The sequence below is a fragment of the Brassica napus genome, chromosome C2 (assembly GCF_020379485.1).
Source record: "Brassica napus cultivar Da-Ae chromosome C2, Da-Ae, whole genome shotgun sequence".
In the NCBI taxonomy this organism is placed as follows: Eukaryota; Viridiplantae; Streptophyta; class Magnoliopsida; order Brassicales; family Brassicaceae; genus Brassica; species Brassica napus.
The window spans coordinates 52,960,797-52,980,731 of NC_063445.1; the positions used below are offsets into that span (position 1 = coordinate 52,960,797).

The 19,935-nt window shown below is 35.4% G+C and overlaps 3 protein-coding genes and 1 non-coding gene across 4 annotated transcripts; 2 read left to right on the top strand and 2 right to left on the bottom strand.

Annotated features, from left to right (window-relative positions):
• The first annotated feature begins 760 nt into the window (after positions 1-760).
• BNAC02G38920D (universal stress protein PHOS34) lies at positions 761-1,561 on the top strand. Its single transcript, XM_013806805.3, has one exon. The coding sequence runs from the start codon at positions 869-871 to the stop codon at positions 1,403-1,405; it is 537 nt and encodes a 178-aa protein (XP_013662259.2). The 5' UTR covers positions 761-868; the 3' UTR covers positions 1,406-1,561.
• Positions 1,562-1,944: 383 nt separating this feature from the next.
• Positions 1,945-3,706, bottom strand: LOC106380100 (probable 3-ketoacyl-CoA synthase 21). Its single transcript, XM_013819920.3, has one exon. The coding sequence runs from the start codon at positions 3,511-3,513 to the stop codon at positions 2,140-2,142; it is 1,374 nt and encodes a 457-aa protein (XP_013675374.1). The 5' UTR covers positions 3,514-3,706; the 3' UTR covers positions 1,945-2,139.
• Positions 3,707-3,799: 93 nt separating this feature from the next.
• Positions 3,800-3,922, top strand: LOC125582816. Its single transcript, XR_007320266.1, has one exon. It is a non-coding gene; the product is annotated as a small nucleolar RNA snoR86 (small nucleolar RNA).
• Positions 3,923-18,010: 14,088 nt separating this feature from the next.
• Positions 18,011-19,537, bottom strand: BNACNNG69290D. Its single transcript, XM_013787237.3, has one exon. The coding sequence runs from the start codon at positions 19,250-19,252 to the stop codon at positions 18,203-18,205; it is 1,050 nt and encodes a 349-aa protein (XP_013642691.1). The 5' UTR covers positions 19,253-19,537; the 3' UTR covers positions 18,011-18,202.
• Positions 19,538-19,935: the final 398 nt, after the last annotated feature.

Consider the following 19,935-nt stretch of genomic DNA (forward strand, 5'->3'; position numbering starts at 1 on the left):
TTGATCCAAAAATAAGAGTCAAACTCATAATTATGTTTCTCTAACCACGGCTCCGGTTTTATAAAAAAGTTCGAATTTGAAAACATATAATCTATTCTAATCACGGCTCCGGTTTGGTGGCCTGAAGCTTGGTGGCCGGAAGCTTTGTAGAAGGGCAGCCCTCTGTGTTGTATTCGGATTGGTATGTCTCAGATATTCATGATTATGATAATTTAATGGGCAATTCTACTAAATAAACAATTTTCAAGTTTTTGTCACAAAAATAGTTCACAAGTAGAAAAATGACAAAAATATTTCATTTAATAGGTAATAATACCCTAATAAAAAAAATTATAGTTTTAGATTATATTTTTCAAATTTGAAATTTTTTATAAAAAAAAAATTTCAAATTTTTTTTTTGTAATTCGAAAATACTTTTTGAAACTATTTTTAAAATTTTTATTTTCAAATTTTTAATATTTATTTTTTATTTTATAAAATTTTAAACTTCAATCCCAAATCTCCACTCCTTAACTATAAACCTTAAAGTTTGGATTAGTTAATCCTAGGAGTATAAATGTCTATTTACCTTTCTAATAAAACATTTTGGTCATTTTGATCTTTAGATCTATACCTGTGACAAAAACATGTTTTAGTGCTATGATGGGGGTATTTCTCTAATTTAATCAGTTGAGTCGAAAAGACTGAGATAATCGGAAAAACATGCATGCCTATTTAAAGTGTTCGTTAACAGAAAACACACTATTAAAACAAACTCTTCTTAGTTGGAACAAGAGGTCTCGCGTGAGTATAGATCCCAGCAACAACGCTCGACCACACCGTACCTGCCCACTTAACCATTCAAATAGACAACACCTTCCCTTAATTCATGATCATCAAAAAGACAAAAAAAAAGATCGAAATGGCTAGTGGAAGTGAGCGTGTGGTGGTCGTAGGAGTCGATGATTCAACTCATAGCTACCACGCACTAGAGACAGCTCTCGATCTCTTCTTCACACCTTTCAAATCAAACCCACAATTCAAACTCGTCGTCCTTCACGCCAGACTCCCCGCTACCTCCGTCCTCGGCTTTGCAGGACCTGGAACGGTCGATATAATACCACTGGTGGAACAAGATTTAGACAAGACTGCAGACTTGGTTAAGAAGAAGTGTACCGATGTGTGCTCGGCTAAATCCGTTGAGATCACATCGTTGGAGGTTATAGAAGGAGATCCCAGGAACATAATGCTGGAAGCAGCGGAGAGACACCATGCATCTGTTCTTGTTCTTGGGAGTCATGGTTATGGAGCTATCAAGAGGGTGTTTTTGGGGAGCGTGAGTGACTATTTAGCTCATCATGCTCATTGCTCCGTTATGATCGTCAAGAAGCCTAAGGCTAAACATGCTTCTAACAATAAACACTAATGAGAGAAAACAAGATCTCTCTTCTGTTTAATATGTTATGTAACATTTTTTTATTTGTTGAATAACTTTAAAACTTGTATACTCTTCCCTAACGTCAATATGGTTAATGTATCTCTTCGCTGTATTCATTAAATTAACTGGTTCTTGTTTGTTTTATTCTCTTTGATTTGCTTCGATATGATCAAAGCTCTAATGATGACTTTACCGGTAAAAAAGTTTGGTTCAAGAATGTATATTATGAAGTTTCAAAAAAAAGAAAGAATGTATATTATGCCAACAATTCAAATACAGTTGTTGCTTCTAGATTATGAAATTTCAGGGATGATTTGAAGAGTAACATCAACAAACTTCGTTATCGTAGAAGGTCAAAACAGAACCATCTTTTATCATGTGCATATGGAACAGTAGAACATAATCATATTTTCTTTTTAGCTTTTCAATAATTGTACAAATCAAAATTTAATTTTTAATTTTAATCATGCTTCTAAATTTAGTGTTTATAATTTCAAAAGAAAAACTAAACATATATAAAAAGTTACTAATTTTTAAAACTATACTATTACTTTTAAAATATATATATCGTTAATATTTTTTGAACATGGTCTAAAAATAATTTGATACATAGCTGGGTGAAAATGAGAACCAAATAATAATCCAAAACCTCTGAATGAACTGAACAAATTACTCAGAGCCTTACTGCCTTATATTCGTCAAGGTTACATTACTTGCACGTGCTAGCATGGTCTGATACTTATAGAGTCAGGTACATCTACTGGATACGATTCAATAAAATCGAGCCATTTGTTGTCTGTGTCAGGCTCCACTTCTCTGATGCATCTCCAGACCGCACTGTTACACTTAAACCCACTTCCAAAAGCAATTTGCAACACCTTATCTCCTCTTTTCACTCTCCGTTTTGCTTCCAAGTAAGAGAGTGCGTACCAAACAGACGAAGAAGAAGTATTCCCAAACCTATGAAGAGTCATCTTTGATGGCTCGATGTCTTCTTCCGTCAAGTTCAAGTTCATCTCCATGGCTTGAATCACAGCTCTTCCTCCAGTATGAATGCAGAAATGCTCAAACGCTTTCTTGAAGTTCGGTCTATAAGAAGAACTCGGCTTATAGATCTTGCGGATCACATATTGAAATAGCTCTATGTAAGGTAACACCAAAGGACCTAGCGTAGTTAGGTTCATCTTCAACACATCTCCAGCTACGGTGATTACATCTTTGGTTATCGACACTCCTTGCTTTAACTCGGAGTCTGTGTCTTGATAGATACATCGGTAAGCTCGATCGTCTTTAGCTTTGTTTGTCCTAACAACATGCAAGAGCTCATACTTTGCGTTTCCTCTGTCTTGATCATTGCTAGACATCAACACCGCAGCTGCTCCCATTCTAAAGAGACAGTTTGTAAGAAGCATAGATCTGTCTTTACCGATATACCAATGCGTGTTCAGCGCTTCTGTGCTGACAATAAGAGCCAAGGAGCCTTTGTGAACTTTTAGCAAGTCGTTAGCCAAAGAGACTGATAGAATCCCAGCTGCACAGCCCATCCCTGAGAGGTTAAAGCTCTTGATATTGCTTCTCATGTGGAACTTGTTGATCACCATTGCACTAAGAGAAGGTGTAGGCGCATGTAAACTACAGTTTGTTATTAGTATGTCTATGCTTCTTGGGCTTAGTTTGTTTTTCTTGAGGAGATCATCAACGGAGGTGAAGATAGTGGTCATGGTTTCGGTTTGGACCGAGGTGAGACTTTTCTTGAGGGGTATTTCGGTCAGAGAAGGGGGAATGCTGGTTTGGTTGCTTAACCAGGACCTCTCGAGAATCCTGGCTTGGAAATCGATACTCTCTTGATCAATCTGGTTAGCTAAGTAGATGGTCTCGAGGAGGGTAGACATTGGGAGGCGGTTTGAGTCAGGGGCACGGTAACAAGTGAAGTCAAGTAAGTAGACTTTGACTCTTCTCCCAAGTCTTTGGTAGATCAAATGCAATACTAGCAAACTAATGAAGATTTCAAAGATAAAACCACTTGAGCTGAGAAGTGTTGTAAGCTCTGACATGGTTAAGGAGATTGGTGAAGCTTTGTGTATGGTTTGGTTCATTTCACTTTATTCTTTTAGAGATTAGTTTTTTGTCATGGATTATTGATTAGACCACTGTAGTTGTTTCCATTAAGACATAAGAGAAAAATGAAATTATCATGTGGAAGTTGTTGCAGAGGATTTCACTGCGTTAGGTAATGCTATTTTGTTCAGCATTATTTGTGTGTGACTTTGTAACAATTATTCTCAACACGTCTTCTTGCTTGTCTGATCAGTTAGGTTATAATTAACTAGGGTGGTGGGGTAAAGGTTTAGGTTTAACCAGCCATGCGTTGATTAGTCGTCTGAAAGATTTTACTACAAAATTTTGTGTAATTTCCTTGAAGGTTGGCAATAACACAATAAGCGGACTTTCCGTGCCTATCAAGTTTCTTATACATGGCCTCATGCAGATGCAAGTCGCTACATCCATTAGCTTTTATCATCAAAGAAAATCACTACTATATAAAAGGGGCTAAATTTGAGCTTCCTAAAGCATGCCACATAGGCACAAATATTCAGCACCAATCAATATGCCATGTCATCCCGGATTGGGCTTAAATTAAAAAAAAGTTTGTCACATTTGCGGCCCATTTGATCCATTAAACCCATACCAGTCTTGAGCCTCTCTTGATTTGGTATTGGTCGAAGCCCATTAAACCCAGCACCCTCTATTGCACTTCACCTCCGGCGACTGCTGATATTGTTCCGCCGCAGCTTGAGCTTAGTCTTGGCGGCAGGGGAGACGCGTGTTACCAGATCCCGATGGCGTGTCCTATATATTATTTAGACCTTATGGGAATCGGAGACGGAAGTCGTGCTGTTCTGCTTCCGATGTCGTTGGCGTGTAGTTCGTCGGTGATGCATGTTGCGGCGAAGATGGCATGTGGGGGCTAAAGCGATTCTGATTCGTCTTCGGTCGTTGATGGTGGGATAGAGAAGACTGCTCAGCTGTTGGAGCTAGACCTAAACTTCCCTCCTCCGTCGGAACAGGCCTGAACTGTTGCATGTTGGCTGTGTGGTTTCATCTCGAACGCTCATGCGTTTTTTTTTTTGTTTTGGAGCTGAGAGAATTCGTTTACTTTTCACAGTTTTTCTTCTCTCACACTCTAAAATAAAGATCGGTTTTTAAATGGAGATAGACAAAAATATAATGATAGCTGACATGGATCGTTATGTACATATTATTACATAACCGGAGATCTGAACTTTTGTTGTGTGTGTTTTTTTGCGACTTGGTTTCAACCATGTTGTTCCTATATGTAGGTTCTTTTTTGTATTGTTCTTCCAAATTTCAATTAATAATTTGGCAATTTTAGAATTAAGATGTTCATGTTAATATTCAAGATTTAATTATCACTACTTTAAAGTATTATTATTACTAGGTCCGTGTCCGCGCTACGCGCGGATTATCTGATTAAAGAATTTTTAATTTAAATATATAATATCTTTTATAACTTTTTCATAAAGCACATCCAAAGTTTGAGCTTGGAAATAGTTTGAGTTAGGAAAATTTCAGCCTTTTCTATCAAGTGTTCTGAAGTTTATGCGTATAATTTGATAATGTAAAACCCCCCCAAATTTCGATGTAATCATTGTGTTCGACCGTTCTTTTATGGAGATGTAGATGTGGATCCATTCAAAATATAAAAATAACTGGTGTAGTATTTTGAAATAGTTAGGTGAAGATTAAATCTACTTAAAATAGATGAAATGTGCTAAAGATAAACAAACATGAATTAGTTTTAGTGAATCTAAATATAATATAAATAAAATATGTAAAAAAAAGTTCTAATGAAATAAAGATGAGTGAAAAGGTAAAAATTGTTTTTTTGGTAAAAATTGTTATTGTCTACAAATACTACGTATAATTTTTAAAAGGGTTGATCTTGAATAGGATGTTCATAGTCATAGTTCTCACATTTCTAAAAAAAAAATTACTATTTAGAAGTTGGATGCATATCCGTGATATGAAGGGCAAATTAAGAATGTTTAACTTTAAAGTTGGAATTCAGGTTGACTTCAGTGGTTACAATTCTATTTTGTATGTTGAACTATACTTTTTAATCTAACCAAATTCGACTACTATTGTGGTGTTGTAGGATTTAGCATTTTTTATCAGACAACGATTATGTTAATAGGGAGACGTAATTATGATACCAGTTTAAACGTGTATTTAAAACTGCAAAGCAAAATGCTGTTGGCAAAAAAAATCCTGCCAAACTGTTTGTATTGAAAAATTAAAGCCTAACAAAAGGTGGAAGATAAGAAAAAAAAGATAAAGAAGGTAACAACTTAGAGATAGATAATGATTCTATCAAGCAACCATGGTTTGGGTTCCTCGATTGTGGCTGGTTTAGCGATGTCTTGTACTTAGATTTCTCCTGTACGACACTCTCCTTGCTAGATGCACTTGGCTCAGCTAAAGACCATGTGCTGCAAGTTCCACCTATGGCAGTGTTGCAGACGTTTACTGCTCCAGGAGTGCTGCTACGACTCTTATAAGTGGAAGAACAGAAGGACAAACACCATTTGTCACATTTATGGTTTGTCTCGTTGCTAAAAAGTTCTAGCTGGAGACTGAATTTGTGTGTTTGAACAGTTGTATCCATACATTGTGGAGCTGGCATCTCATGGTTAGCACCCATGTCGCCATTACCCTGCCATTTCAAAATGCTTCAGTCAGTTTATATTGTTTGGGAGGTGAAATATAAGATGAATATGAGTAACCTCACTGTAGTTGTCAAAAAGCTCTGACGCCTGCCTCCCAATTAGCTCAGGACCAGCATTACCAAGGAGCACAAAAGTTCCCTTCTCGCCATAGTCGTAGGCGGAGATCTCAGCACCGACACGGTACCTGTTACAAAGGAAAACCATACGTGAACACACATGCTAAGCTAAAGTGAAAGATAAGTGTTGTGTAATGTACATTGCAACTCCAGTGACGTTGAAGTTTCCACATTTTTTGGAAACATAAATGAAGTTGGCCATCTGTTAGCCTGAGTATGACAGTCACTGCAGGCGATGTAATACCACCCCTTGTTCTGGTCGACGCACCTATTGTTGCGATAAAATCAAAAGAGACCACCTACAATTGGTCAAACGTTGTTGTTTAATGTACTTATGATGTATGGTTACATGAACTGGTTCTTGTTTCAGAAAGGCAAAGATCTCTCCAATAGTAAGGATCTCCCTCCATCTTGGTTACTTCCGTTACAGTTTCAACAATGTGTGGATTTGCCGCCAATCTTGAACATGTTTCATGAATCAAATGCGCTCAGAAATATTAATTGTATTGCATATAAATACTTACCATGTTCAGTAGTCTATGGTAGGAGCCAACTCATTGTCGAAGAATACCTGAGGACATTGAGTTGAAAGAAAGGTTTATTAAAAATGATTGCAACGGCCAGAATCACAAAAATGGGAACTTAGTTTGCTGTGTAAAGGTGGTATAAGCTCGTGCAGGAAAAAAAATGTTGTTCATAACCAAAATGTGGAGACGTTTAAGACATAGATGGGATCTTAGGTTCATGCCTTTGGCCAACTAAAAATTGCAATAAAATCGTGCATGATAAATCAAGATGTTCTTGACTAAATCATGGAAACTTTATACCTCCAATATGTTTAGTGTTCACTGTGGTTACTAACAGAGCAGCAGGTGCGGCGAGACTTTCGTTGAACTTGCTATAGAACTCCTTAGCAGCGTGGTCCCAGAGCTAGACGTTATCCCCTAAGATTGCAAATTATAATTGTGGGACAGTTACAGACATATACATACTAAGGCTGGTGGTAATATGTAATCGTATCTTCTCACTCTTTAGGATATAGGTGAAATAAAACTCACCGAGTGCTGCCAACCACCGTCTACTCCATCCAAGACCGCATGTTCGTTGAGAGAGTGTGCATTGATGACCTCATATCTGCAACACAGTTAAAGAAATTAGTCAAGTTGAGGTGGGTTACTTCTAGGATAAATGTTTCCATAAAATCAACAATTAGTTGTATGTTAGCACCAGAAAGTCAGTTTCCCACACAAATCACCTTGAAGATCACAATTAGCTTCAAACTCTTGGAATGAGTGAAACCTGAACCTGTCTCTCTGAATCACAACTGGGTTGTCTTGAAGCTCCGAGAGGACTGAACTGTGAGTGAAATGGATGGTAAGGTTGTCATCAACAACCCTGTAGATAGATGTATTAGCTTTTGTTGCAAAGAAATTCATGAGTTGATAGATTGTTCCACAGTTGAGATTCCCTTGGTGTCGTACAACCCAATTTGATGAGATGAATCCCTGACCAACTGTAGCTTGTGTTCAATTTCATTACTGAGAGGGATTGAAGATAGAGAGAGAATTAATAGTTGTAGATAATCGTCCATACTTGTTCATCAATCATAAGCAGCTCCAAACCAATTAAACGAAAACGGAACTCAGATTCAGATAAGCCAGCGGAGACATCGTCAAAATTGAGCAACATGATCACCCCAGTAGATTTCACCGACCATCAACGGAGGAGCTTGTATGTCTTTTAGGATTTCGAGTGAGAATGAGAATTTATATAAGCTCTAAAATGAGGGAGTTTGAAGGGTACCATGTTTGTCAAATAAAAGTATAATGAAAGTTTAGTGGATAGATCTGACATTACTAAAGAGAATTGAGAGGCTGAAATCGCAACCGTCTTTCAGATAACAACAAAGAATAAGAAATCCATGAGACGTGAATTATTTTACGTGAGTGAGCTAAGATTCAATATGATGTGGCAGTAAAATAAAATGTATGACATGTAACTTTCATTGGCTCTAAATATTTGTGATGATGTGTACATCTTGAAAGAGCTTAAAAATAGTTCCTTTTATATAGTGGGATATAAATAAAAAATATTCAATTCCAAAAAGGAATAATGACTAAAGTTATTCCATTTATGAAGTATGATTGGAGTTTACTCCAAAATGATGTTTGGAATAGAAAATGAAGTAGAGTTGCAGATTCTCTAACAATTAGGACAAAAAAAAAATCATCAACAACTACTTTATTAGGTAGAATTCTTCTGTTGTGGGTAAAAAAAAGATCTCTAACTATTTCTCAAGCTCAAATTTATAGATCTTTAGGATAAAGTTACTAAAGAGTGTCATATATTTGTGCTAATTTTTTTAAAAAAGTTATATAACCATATAATCCGCGCGTAGCGCGGACACGAACCTAGTGTAAATAAAATGGTCTAAAACCCTCAGGTTCAACTACTATGGAAAGCAGAACAATATAACATCCAAGTGATTTATAGTGAAAGGGTTAAAAAAGTTGATTTGGCTATTATGTTATTAGAATTAGGTCTCGGACTTATTATCCGAGATCCGGATTCGATCCGAGATCCGCTCCGGATTCGCTCCGAAAATAGGATATCCGGGGTGCCCGGATTCGAATCCGGATAGTAAAATCTTGGATCCGTGCAAACCGAATCCGGATCCGGATATCATAATTTTAAAGTCCGGATATCCGGATCCGGATCCGTATTTTTAAAATACATTAATTTTTTAAATTTTATTAATATTTATATTTGATATATTAATATTTATACATGAATTAATCTTATAATATTATATTTTAGTTTTTATAATATTATAAACATATATAAATATATTTATAAATATTTAATTTATGTATTATATTAAAAAAATTAGTATTTTTGTTAAAAAAATTATTTTTAATTATTTTGACAGATCCGGATCCGGATAGAATATCGAGACGGATATCCGAAACCCGGATATCCGGAAACTACGAATCCAGATCCAGATATTAAATCCACGGATCCGACGGATCCGGATCCGGATACCCTAAATTTTCCGGATATCCGGATCCGTCCCGGGGCTAATTAGAATGCACTTATTTTTAGGGCACACATCCAGAAAAAAAAAACTATAGAATTAAATTCAGTTGAGCGGAGTTGTAGAAAGATTAGTAATTTATCAGAAATCGATTATATTGTGCGAGTTTGACTAAAACACAGAAAAGGTCATATATTGCATGGTCAATAAATTAATATTACGAGCTTCCCAGATATCAACACGGTCCATGGAACGGATGGAACTTACCAGCCGAAGTAAACAGGCCTAAAAGACCCATTAGCTGTGGTCGGCGCATTACAATCATGCTTTTCAGGCGCTTGGCCGTCATTAAATGACACAATTACAGATATTTTAGATTTTTTGGTTAGCTTTGGCAATAACTATGAAAGTGAAAGACCTAACACATGAGCATGAAGACGTAGAGTATTAATTGATGGGTTTGACTTATCATGCACAGGTGTTTACTCAGATCCACAGCATAACCTGAATGAATCAGCTGGGCGGGCAACACCATTAAATTCTCTGGGGTAGAGTGATCAAATCTATCACTACAAGAAAACAGCGGTCTTCTGACGGACGTTCCGACGGAAAATGAAATCCTCGGAATTTCCTCGGAATTTCCTCGGAATATACCGACGGAATTCCGAGGAAACATCAATCCGTCAGAATATTCCGAGGAAATTCCGAGGAAAAATGTGTTCCTCGGAAAAAACCGATGAATTCCGAAGAAATATTATAGGGATTTTACAAAATTCCGAGGAAATTCCGACGAACTAGTGATCGATCGATGCGTTTTTGGACATATACCCATCGATCGATCACATTGTTACGCTTTGGTCCATATTAGTGATCGATCGATGCGTTTTTGGACATAAATCCATCGATCGATCCGTTTATAAGAAACATTCGAGATTTTGAAACCCCAAACACTAGTTCCTCGGAATTTCCTCGGAATATTCCGAGGAAATTCCGAGGAACACTTGATATCCTCGATCGATCGATGGGATAATCTAATCAATCGATCACATTGTTACGCTTTGGTCCATCTTAGTGATCGATCGATGCGTTTTTGGACATATATCCATCGATCTATCCGTTTAAAAAAAATGACGTTTTGAAACCCCAAACACTAGTTCCTCGGAATTTCCTCGGAATATTCCGAGGGAATTCCGAGGAAATAGGGTTTTTAAACCGAAAACAACGTTTTGCGGTTTGAATAACACCTATATAACCCTTATTAAGTGTCTTACGTTCATTATGAAGTCAAAAATTTGTTCCTTACCCTATAATTAACACTTTTCCGATTGTATGAATGAAATCCCACAACATAAGAGAAACACTTATACACTTTAATGAACGGTAAAGGGAATACTTTCAATTCGTTTTGAAATTTGTTATTTCATGGTTTATACTCATCTATACAAAGAATCCTCAATGGTATGCATTACAATTGTATAAGAAATGAAATACGGCAAAAAAAATTGATGTTTTCAAACCCCAAACACTAGTTCCTCGGTATTTCCTCGAACAATATAAATTAATAGAAATACATGCACGGGATATTTTTTTCCTCGAATTAATGAAAATATTCCGAGGAAATTCGGACGGATATTTAAGTGGCCGTCGGAATTTCCTTGGAATATTTTCATTTAATCGGGCAAACAAGCCGCCAAATATTTCGCAAAAATTGAAATTGAAACTACTGAGGGAATTCCGACGGAAAATATCCGTCGGACCCAAGGTTTTATAACCTCGAAACGCATCTTCTTCCCCATTCCTCTCTTCTTCCTCTCCGGCGATCTCTCTCTCCTTCCGGCGTTCTCCACCTTCTCTCGCGACGATCTCTCCGGTGAATCCTTTCCATTCCCTTACAAATCATGTAAGGACCATATCCCACTCTCTTAGGTCCTATTTGTTAGGTTTTTAAGTAGATTTGATGATTTTAGAAGTTTTTTGATAGATTTTTTTTTTTGATGACTCTGGTGTCCGGATGACCCGTAGGACTCCGACTAGCGCCCAAAGACCGTCCGGTGAACCCCCGTAGGAGCCGCCGGAGCACGCCGAGGGTCATCCAGAGGTGCTGGCCAGCCACATGTAATTGGACCAGTGGTCGCACGCGTGTGAAGTGTCCGTATTGGGCCCGAAGACCCTCAAGAGCAACATCTGCCAGCGGTGGCCCTCGAACCCTTGACCTCCCGAAGAAGGGGCAGAGAGCGAGATAGTTCAACCACCACTGGACCACTAACGCGCGGTTTTTTTTTTTAGGGTGATTGGGTAAGATTGTGATAGATTTTTGTTAGGGTGATTGGGTAAGATTGTGATTTGTTGTGTAATAGGTTTAGAATTGTGATTTGGTTGTGTTGAATTGATTTAGAACTTTTTTTTATAAATTGTTTAGTATTTTTGTATTTACAAAACGTTTTTTCTATATAAATTCGATTTTACAAAACGTTTTTTGTATATAAATTCGATTTTTGGATTTATAAAAGATGATTTCATATTTATAAAAATATTTATATTTATTAAAACTAATTTTGTATTTATAAAACATTTTTTTGATTTATACACACTTTTTTTTTATTTTTTTATTTATAAAAACTATTTTTAAATATACAAAACGTTCTTTGTATATAAATTCGATTTTTGGATTTATAAAAGATGATTTCATATTTTAAAATTAATTTTGTATTTATAAAACATTTTTTGATTTATAAACATTATTTTATTATTTTTTTGTATTTATAAAAACTATTTTGTATTTATAAAAAGATGATTTCATATTTATAAAAATATTTATATTTATTAAAACTAATTTTGTATTTATAAAACATTTTTTTATTTATAAAAACTATTTTATTATTTTTTGTATTTTAAATATGTTTTCTTTTTCAATTTTAAACACTATTTATAAACACTATTTTATTATTTTTTTGTATTTATAAAAACTATTTGTATTTATAAAAAGATGATTTCATATTTATAAAAATATTTATATTTATTAAAACTAATTTTGTATTTATAAAACATTTTTTTATTTATAAAAACTATTTTATTATTTTTTGTATTTTAAACATGTTTTCTATTTCAATTTTAATTTTATATTTTCGAATTTCAATTTAAAAAAATAAATTTATAATTTTTTTTTTAATTTTGGAAATATTCCGAGGAAGTTTATCCCTCGGAATATTCCGACGACATCTTCCTCGGAATATTCCGAAGAATTTCCGACGAACTTGTGGTCCTCGGAATTTCTTCGGAAATTCATTTCCTCGGAATTCCGTCGGAAATTTCCGAGGTATTTCCGAGGAAAGATGAATTTCCGAAGAGTTATTTACGAGGACTTTTTTCGTCGGTATGTCGTCGGAATAGCGTTATTCTGACGACATATCGACGATTTTTTCCCTCGGTATGCCGCTGTTTTCTTGTAGTGTATGGATTTGAAATACTTTGAAGTTGATATTTTGACTTGGATGCATTCATCTTCGTAGTATTAATCATTCTAGAGAGTGTCGACGAGTGGACCGTGATTCGTTCAGACAACGACTTATACTGTTTGGTCACTCTGTTTTGTCTGTTACGTATCATATATTCAATGTTCAGCCTGGTTATAGAATGATTTATTCTACCAAGATGAATGTAACCAACCAATATAAGAAACTTTAGATTTTGTGGTTAGCTTTGGCAATAACTATGAAATGAAAAAAACAAAAAAAAAAAAAAAAACTATGAAATGAAAAGACGAAACTCACAACGCAACACATGACCATGAAGTCGTAGAGGGGATGTATTAAATGGATGGCTTTGACCCATTTTGAACAGTGTTTATATAGACCCAACGTGTTATTGTCACACAACATGATTGAATGAGTTGGGTCGGCAAAACCATGGGGTAGAATGATCAAATCGATGGACTTGAACTACGTTGTGAGTTTATTATTTTGAGTTGATTACATTCATATTCGTAGTATTAATCATTCTAGAGAGTGTCGACTAGATGACCGTGATTCGTTCAGACAACGACTTGTACTGTTTGGTTACTCTGTTTTTGTTTGTTACATTATATAACATTTTGTAATAAATGTTTTTTTTCTATATAAAATTGCTACTTTTTGTGATGTTAACACTTACGTCTATTATTTGTTATAGTAAAGAGCCAAAAGCAAAAGTCCCTACTGCTTACAAGTAGTAGATCAAATTTTAATTATTCTAATCTAATTTTCATGCAAGTGTGTGGCGATTCCTAGGCTTTAAACGATGAACAAAGTTAAGAACATGCCTAGTAATTTTATTGAGATCTTGATCTTTTGAAAAATCCTGCTAAATTCATATAATGGCACATGATCAGCTTTTTAATAATCAGTAGTATATACATAGTTTTGTTCTTTGGAACATGTATAAGTCCACATGGAAAAATACAAAAAAAATGAAACTGAGTAAATGAGTGGGAGGCCCTTTTTCCCCTGTCTCTTTGGCTTCGCATAATCATTCATATCATCATATGTAGTTTCATCTCATGGACCCCTTTGTGTCCTCTTCTACACGTTATATAATAAAAAAATCTTCTGATTTTTATGTCGTTGATCCACTTAACAATATCAATGTGAAACCAAGTTTGCACTGTTTTGATTTATACACTACAAGAAAACAGCGGCATACCGAGAGAAAAAATCGTCGGTATGTCATCGGAATAACGCTATTCCGACGACATACCGACGAAAAAAGACCACGGAAATAACTCCTCGGAAATTCATCTTTCCTCGGAAATCTCTCGGAAATTTCCGACGGAATTCCGAGGAAATGAATTTCCGAGGACCACAAGTTCGTCGGAAATTCCTCGGAATATTCCGAGGAAAATGTCGTCGGAATATCCCGAAGGATAAACTTCCTCGGAATATTTCCAAAATCAAAAAAAAAAATTATAAATTTATTTTTTAAATTGAAATTCGAAAATATAAAATTAAAATTGAAATAGAAAACATATTTAAAATAAAAAAAATAAAAAAATAGTTTTTTATAAATAAAAAAATGTTTTATAAATACAAAATTAGTTTTAATAAATATAAATATTTTTATAAATATGAAATCATCATTTTATAAATACAATTTAGTTTTTATAAATACAAAAAATAATAAAATAGTGTTTATAAATCAAAAAATGTTTTATGAATACAAAATTAGTTTTATAAATATAAATATTTTTATAGATATGAAATCATCTTTTTATAAATACAAAATATTTTTTATAAATACAAAAAAATAATAAAATAGTGTTTATAAATCAAAAAAATATTTTATAAATACAAAATTAATTTTAAAATATGAAATCATCTTTTATAAATCCAAAAATCAAATTTATATACAAAGAGCGGTTTGTATATTTAAAAATAGTTTTTATAAATAAAAAAATAAAAAAAATAGTGTTTATAAATCAAAAAAAATGTTTTATAAATACAAAATTAGTTTTAATAAATATAAATATTTTTATAAATATGAAATCATCTTATATAAATCCAAAAATTGAATTTATATACAAAAAACATTTTGTAAAATCGAATTATATAGAAAAAACGTTTTGTAAATACAATAATAATAAACAATTTATAAAAAAAGTTCTAAATCAATTCAACACAACCAAATCACAATTATAAGCCTATTACACAACAAATCACAATCCTACCCAATCACCCTAACAAAAATCTATCAAAAAACTTCTAAAATCATCAAATCTACTTAAAAACCTAACAAATAGGACCTAAGAGAGTGAGATAGGGTCCTTACATGATTTGTAAGGGAATGGAAAGGATTCGCCGGAGAGATCGTCGCGAGAGAAGGTGGAGAACGCCGGAAGGAGAGAGAGATCGCCGGAGAGGAAGAAGAGAGAAATGGGGAAGAAGATGAGTTTCGAGTTTATAAAACCTTGGGTCTGACGGATATTTTCCGTCGGAATTCCCTCAGTATTTTCAATTTCAATTTTCGCGAAATATTTGGCGGCTTGTTTGCCCGGTTAAATGAAAATATTCCGAGGAAATTCCGACGGCCACTTAAATATCCGTCGGAATTTCCTCGGAATATTTTCATTAATTCGAGGAAAAAGAATCTCCTGTGCATGTATTTCTATTAATTTATATTGTTCCTCGGAATTTCCTCGGAATATTCTAAGAAAATATCGAGGAACTAGTGTTTGGGGTTTGAAAACATCAATTTTTTTTGCCGTATTTCATTTCTTATACAATTGTAATGCATACCATTGAGGATTCTTTGTATAGATGAGCATAAACCATGAAATAACAAATTTTAAAACTAATTGAAAGTATTCTCTTTACCGTTCATTAAAAGGTATAAGTGTTTCTCTTATGTTGTGGGATTTCGTCATACAATCGGAAAAGTGTTAATTATACGGTAAGCTGAATGAATTTTTGACTTCATAATGAACGTAAGACACTTAATAAGGGTTATATAGGTGTTATTCAAACCGCAAAACGTTTTTTTGGGTTTAAAAACCCTATTTCCTCGGAATTTCCTCGGAATATTCCGAGGACATTCCGAGGAAACCCTTTCCTTCCTCGGAATTCCGTCGGAATATTCCGAGGAAATTCCGAGGAACTAGTGTTTGGGGTTTCAATACGTCAATTTTTTTTAACAGATCGATCGATGAATATATGTAGAAAAACGCATCGATCGATAGAGTATATCAGGTGTTCCTCGGAATTTCCTCGGAATATTTTGAGACTTTTCCGAGGAAACAGGGTTTGGGGTAACAAAATCTCGAACGTTTTTTTATAAATGGATCGATCGATGGATATATGTCCAAAAACGCATCGATCGATCACTAAGATGGACCAAAGCGTAACAATGTGATCGATCGATTAGATTATTCCATCGATCGGTCGAGAATCTCAAGTGTTCCTCGGAATGTCCTCGAAAAATCTCGAACGGTTTTTTATAAACGGATCGATCGATGGATAAATGTCCAAAAACGCATCGATCGATCACTAAGATGGACCAAAGCTTAACAATGTGATCGATCGATTAGATTATTCCATCGATCGGTCGAGAATCTCAAGTGTTCCTCGGAATTTCTTCGGAAAATCTCGAACGGTTTTTTATAAACGGATCGATCGATGGATAAATGTCCAAAAACGCATCGATCGATCACTAAGATGGACCAAAGCGTAACAATGTGATCGATCGATTAGATTATCCCATCGATCGATCGAGAATATTAAGTGTTCCTCGGAATTTCTTCGGAATTTTGTAAAATCCCCCAACGGCTCTCCAACGGCTATAATATTTCCTCGGAATTCATCGGTTTTTTCCGAGGAACACATTTTTCCTCGGAATTTCCTCGGAATATTCCGACGGATTGATATTTCCTCGGAATTCCGTCGGTATATTCCGAGGAAATTCCGAGGAAACCAAATTTTGTGTTTCCTCGGAATTCCCTCGGAAATTCCTCGGGATATTCTGAGGATTTCATTTTCCGTCGGAATGTCCGTGAGAATATCGCTGTTTTCTTGTAGTGATAGAAGAATCAGGTGATCACTATCATCAGTGATGTATTAACAGTACAACCGTTGTTATTGCCTTCCTTGTGTGGGCTACAAGATATAAAAACAAAACAAAAAATGAAGTTTTCTTGGGGACCATGGAATTATATTGCATGTGCATTTGATTCACTCATTTAACACAAAATTCACACTTAAAAAGCTAGTCAAACCCTCCAACATCTCCTATTTGACTGGCTTTTCCAGTTGGGTTTTTGTTAATTTGATTAGTACTTCTTTTTTTGAGCAACACATCATAAAGCAAAATAGATGGTCCTTCTAACTAGATATTATAGACACAAATTAAAGATTAAAATATAATGTAACCACAAGAAAAAGACAAACAAACAGAAGAAAGTAGCCCAAGTATCATAAGTTTCTCTCCCTGTAGTTGACTTAAATATTAATAATTGACATAGAAGAGCAGTGTGACATTACAATACTTTTCCAATTAGGTTTTGTATACTAATATAATTAATACTTCTAAGAAACACATCATAATCACAACATAAAGCAAGACAGATGGTCTTTCTCACTAAAGATTACATACACAAATTAAGGATTAGAATATAAAGTAACCAAGAGCAAAAGACAAACAAACAGAAGAAAGTAGCCCAAGTATCATAAGTTTCTCTCCCTGTATTAGATTAAATATTAATAATTGACTTAGAAGAGCAGTGTGACATTACAATACTTTTCCAGTTAGGTTTTTGTTACTAATTTACTTAATACTCGTAAGAAACATATCATAATCACAACATAAAGCAAGAAGATGGTCCTTCTCAGTAAAGATTATATACGCAAATTAAGGATTAGAGTATAATGTAACTAAGAGAAAAAAAAACAAACAAACAGAAGAAAGTAGCCCAAGTATCATAAGTTTCTCTCCCTGTATTAGACTAAATGCTAGTAATTGACATAGAAGAGCACTGTGACTAGGATTACAATACTTTTCCAGTTAGGTTTTTGTTACTAATTTACTTCATACTTGTAAGAAACACATCATAATCACAACTTAAAGCAGGACAGATGGTCCCTCTAAGTAGAGGTTATAGACACAAATTAAGGATTAAAATATAAGAAGAGTAACCAAGAGCAAAAGACAAACAAACAGAAGAAAATAGCCCAAGTATCCTAAGCTCCTCTCTCTTTATTAGACAACACATGATAATTAACATAGTAGAGTATAGTGTAACATTGCAATACTATTAGGATAATGAAAAAGATCAGCAACCAACGTTCAAGAACACCAAAAATGATGAAACTAGCTTTAATTATTTTTATTGTTCGAGATAAAGACACTTATTGCAAATCTTTTTAATTCAGCTTCTGACGGTTAACAATGAAGGAATCGCATCCAAGTTTGGAGTTGTGTTCTTGCTTGTAGAATCTGAAATGGTACGGCCTCTTTTACCAGAGGAAGAATAACTGAAAGCTCTCATTGGACTTGCAAATGCCCATCCCCAGCTCCTGTTCCTTCCACCATGACCTTGATGATGTTGTTGTTCAGCTGATGACGATGATGATACCCATGATGATGATGACGAGGAAGATGACGATGGAGTCATTATCATAAACCCACCAAAGATCCCACCACATCTCACAATCTCCCTCACACCAACATTACTACTATTAACTTTAGCTTTGCTGTTGTTGTTGTTACCTTCTCTCTGTGACTCAACTCTTCTCAAAGTACAATCTCCAAACCCATGAGTGATCCTCTCAAAGAACTCCCCAGAGAAGCTTCTGCTTCCACACCCGACAGATCTGGATCTCGACACTCTCCTCTCGCTCTGTGTCACTGTCGCTGTAACCACATCAACGCCGCTTCTCTTACTACTTCCACCTCCGTTCACTCTCTCCGTCGTCGTTGTCTCTGTTTCCGACAAAGTGTTTTCGGTATGTTTTGTCCGAAAGTTTCCGACTTTCTTGCTGCTGCTGTGGTGTTTGTAAGAGTGGAGATGTAGAAAAGACCAAAACCCGTTCCGCTTTCTCGGGGTGAGATCGGAACCACCGTAGGCCGCCGCCGCCGCCGTTGAGTGGCTTCTCTTGAAGACGATATTCGCCATCTTCTTCTTCTTGTTCGCCAGCAAAAACGGAAGCTTCTTGTTGTTGTTGTCAGTGACATTACTGGTGGAAAGGGAGAGAGAGGCGGCGGTGGTGGTGGAGCTACGTACGGAGTCAGATCTGAAGGAAGGAGAGGAAGTGGAAGAAGAGGAAGAGAGGTGTTTGGGGAGAGGGAAAGCGGAAGTGACGAGCTTTCCGAGCTTTTCTTGGAGACAGAGAGGACAGATCCCACCTGGGTTCTTTGTGAAGGGATGGTTTATGCATTGCATCCCATCACCCATGTCTTGATCCTTTGCTTCCACCATTAGTTCTTCAACTTCTCTTTAGTTTCTCTCTGTCTTTTAGTGGATGATGTTTCTCTGTTTCTCTGTGTGTGAGATTAAAGGAATCTAAATGAAGGAGAAGTAATCAGCTTTCAGTTGTTCTCTTCTTTTGAGAGAGAGAGAGATTGCTTGGGAATGAAAATAGAGTAGAGACTGGAGAGAAGAGAGGGGTCGAGTTCCCAGGTGCACGTGGTATACTGACTTCTTCGTGTCCTCTCTCCTATCTATCTACCTTTCTTTCTCTCTCTCTTTTTTATTTTGTTTTTGTATAAAAAAAATATCAGCTCTTCGACTCTACCAAAAGGTCATCGCGTCTAAACTCTAAATAAATACCCAATTTTTTTTTTCTCGGTGTAATCACATTTACTATGGACTAAAAAGGCTTATGGTCCATCATTATCGACGGCGGCTCATTTTATTATTTCCATAACCATTGCTAAAATGCCTAAACCCGGACGTTTGTTGCTTTTAAAGCCGTTGGATCGATAAGAGGAGGAGCCGTGGAGCCTCACATGCACATCCTTCAGCTATTTTGTTTTGTCTTTATTCTGAGACAGAGAGAGAGAGAGAGAGAGAGAGAGAGAGTAAAGAGATGGGAAAGAAGTCACGCCACGTTGATAGCACACCACCTACGAACTACTGTATTTTCTAATTTTATTTTGTAG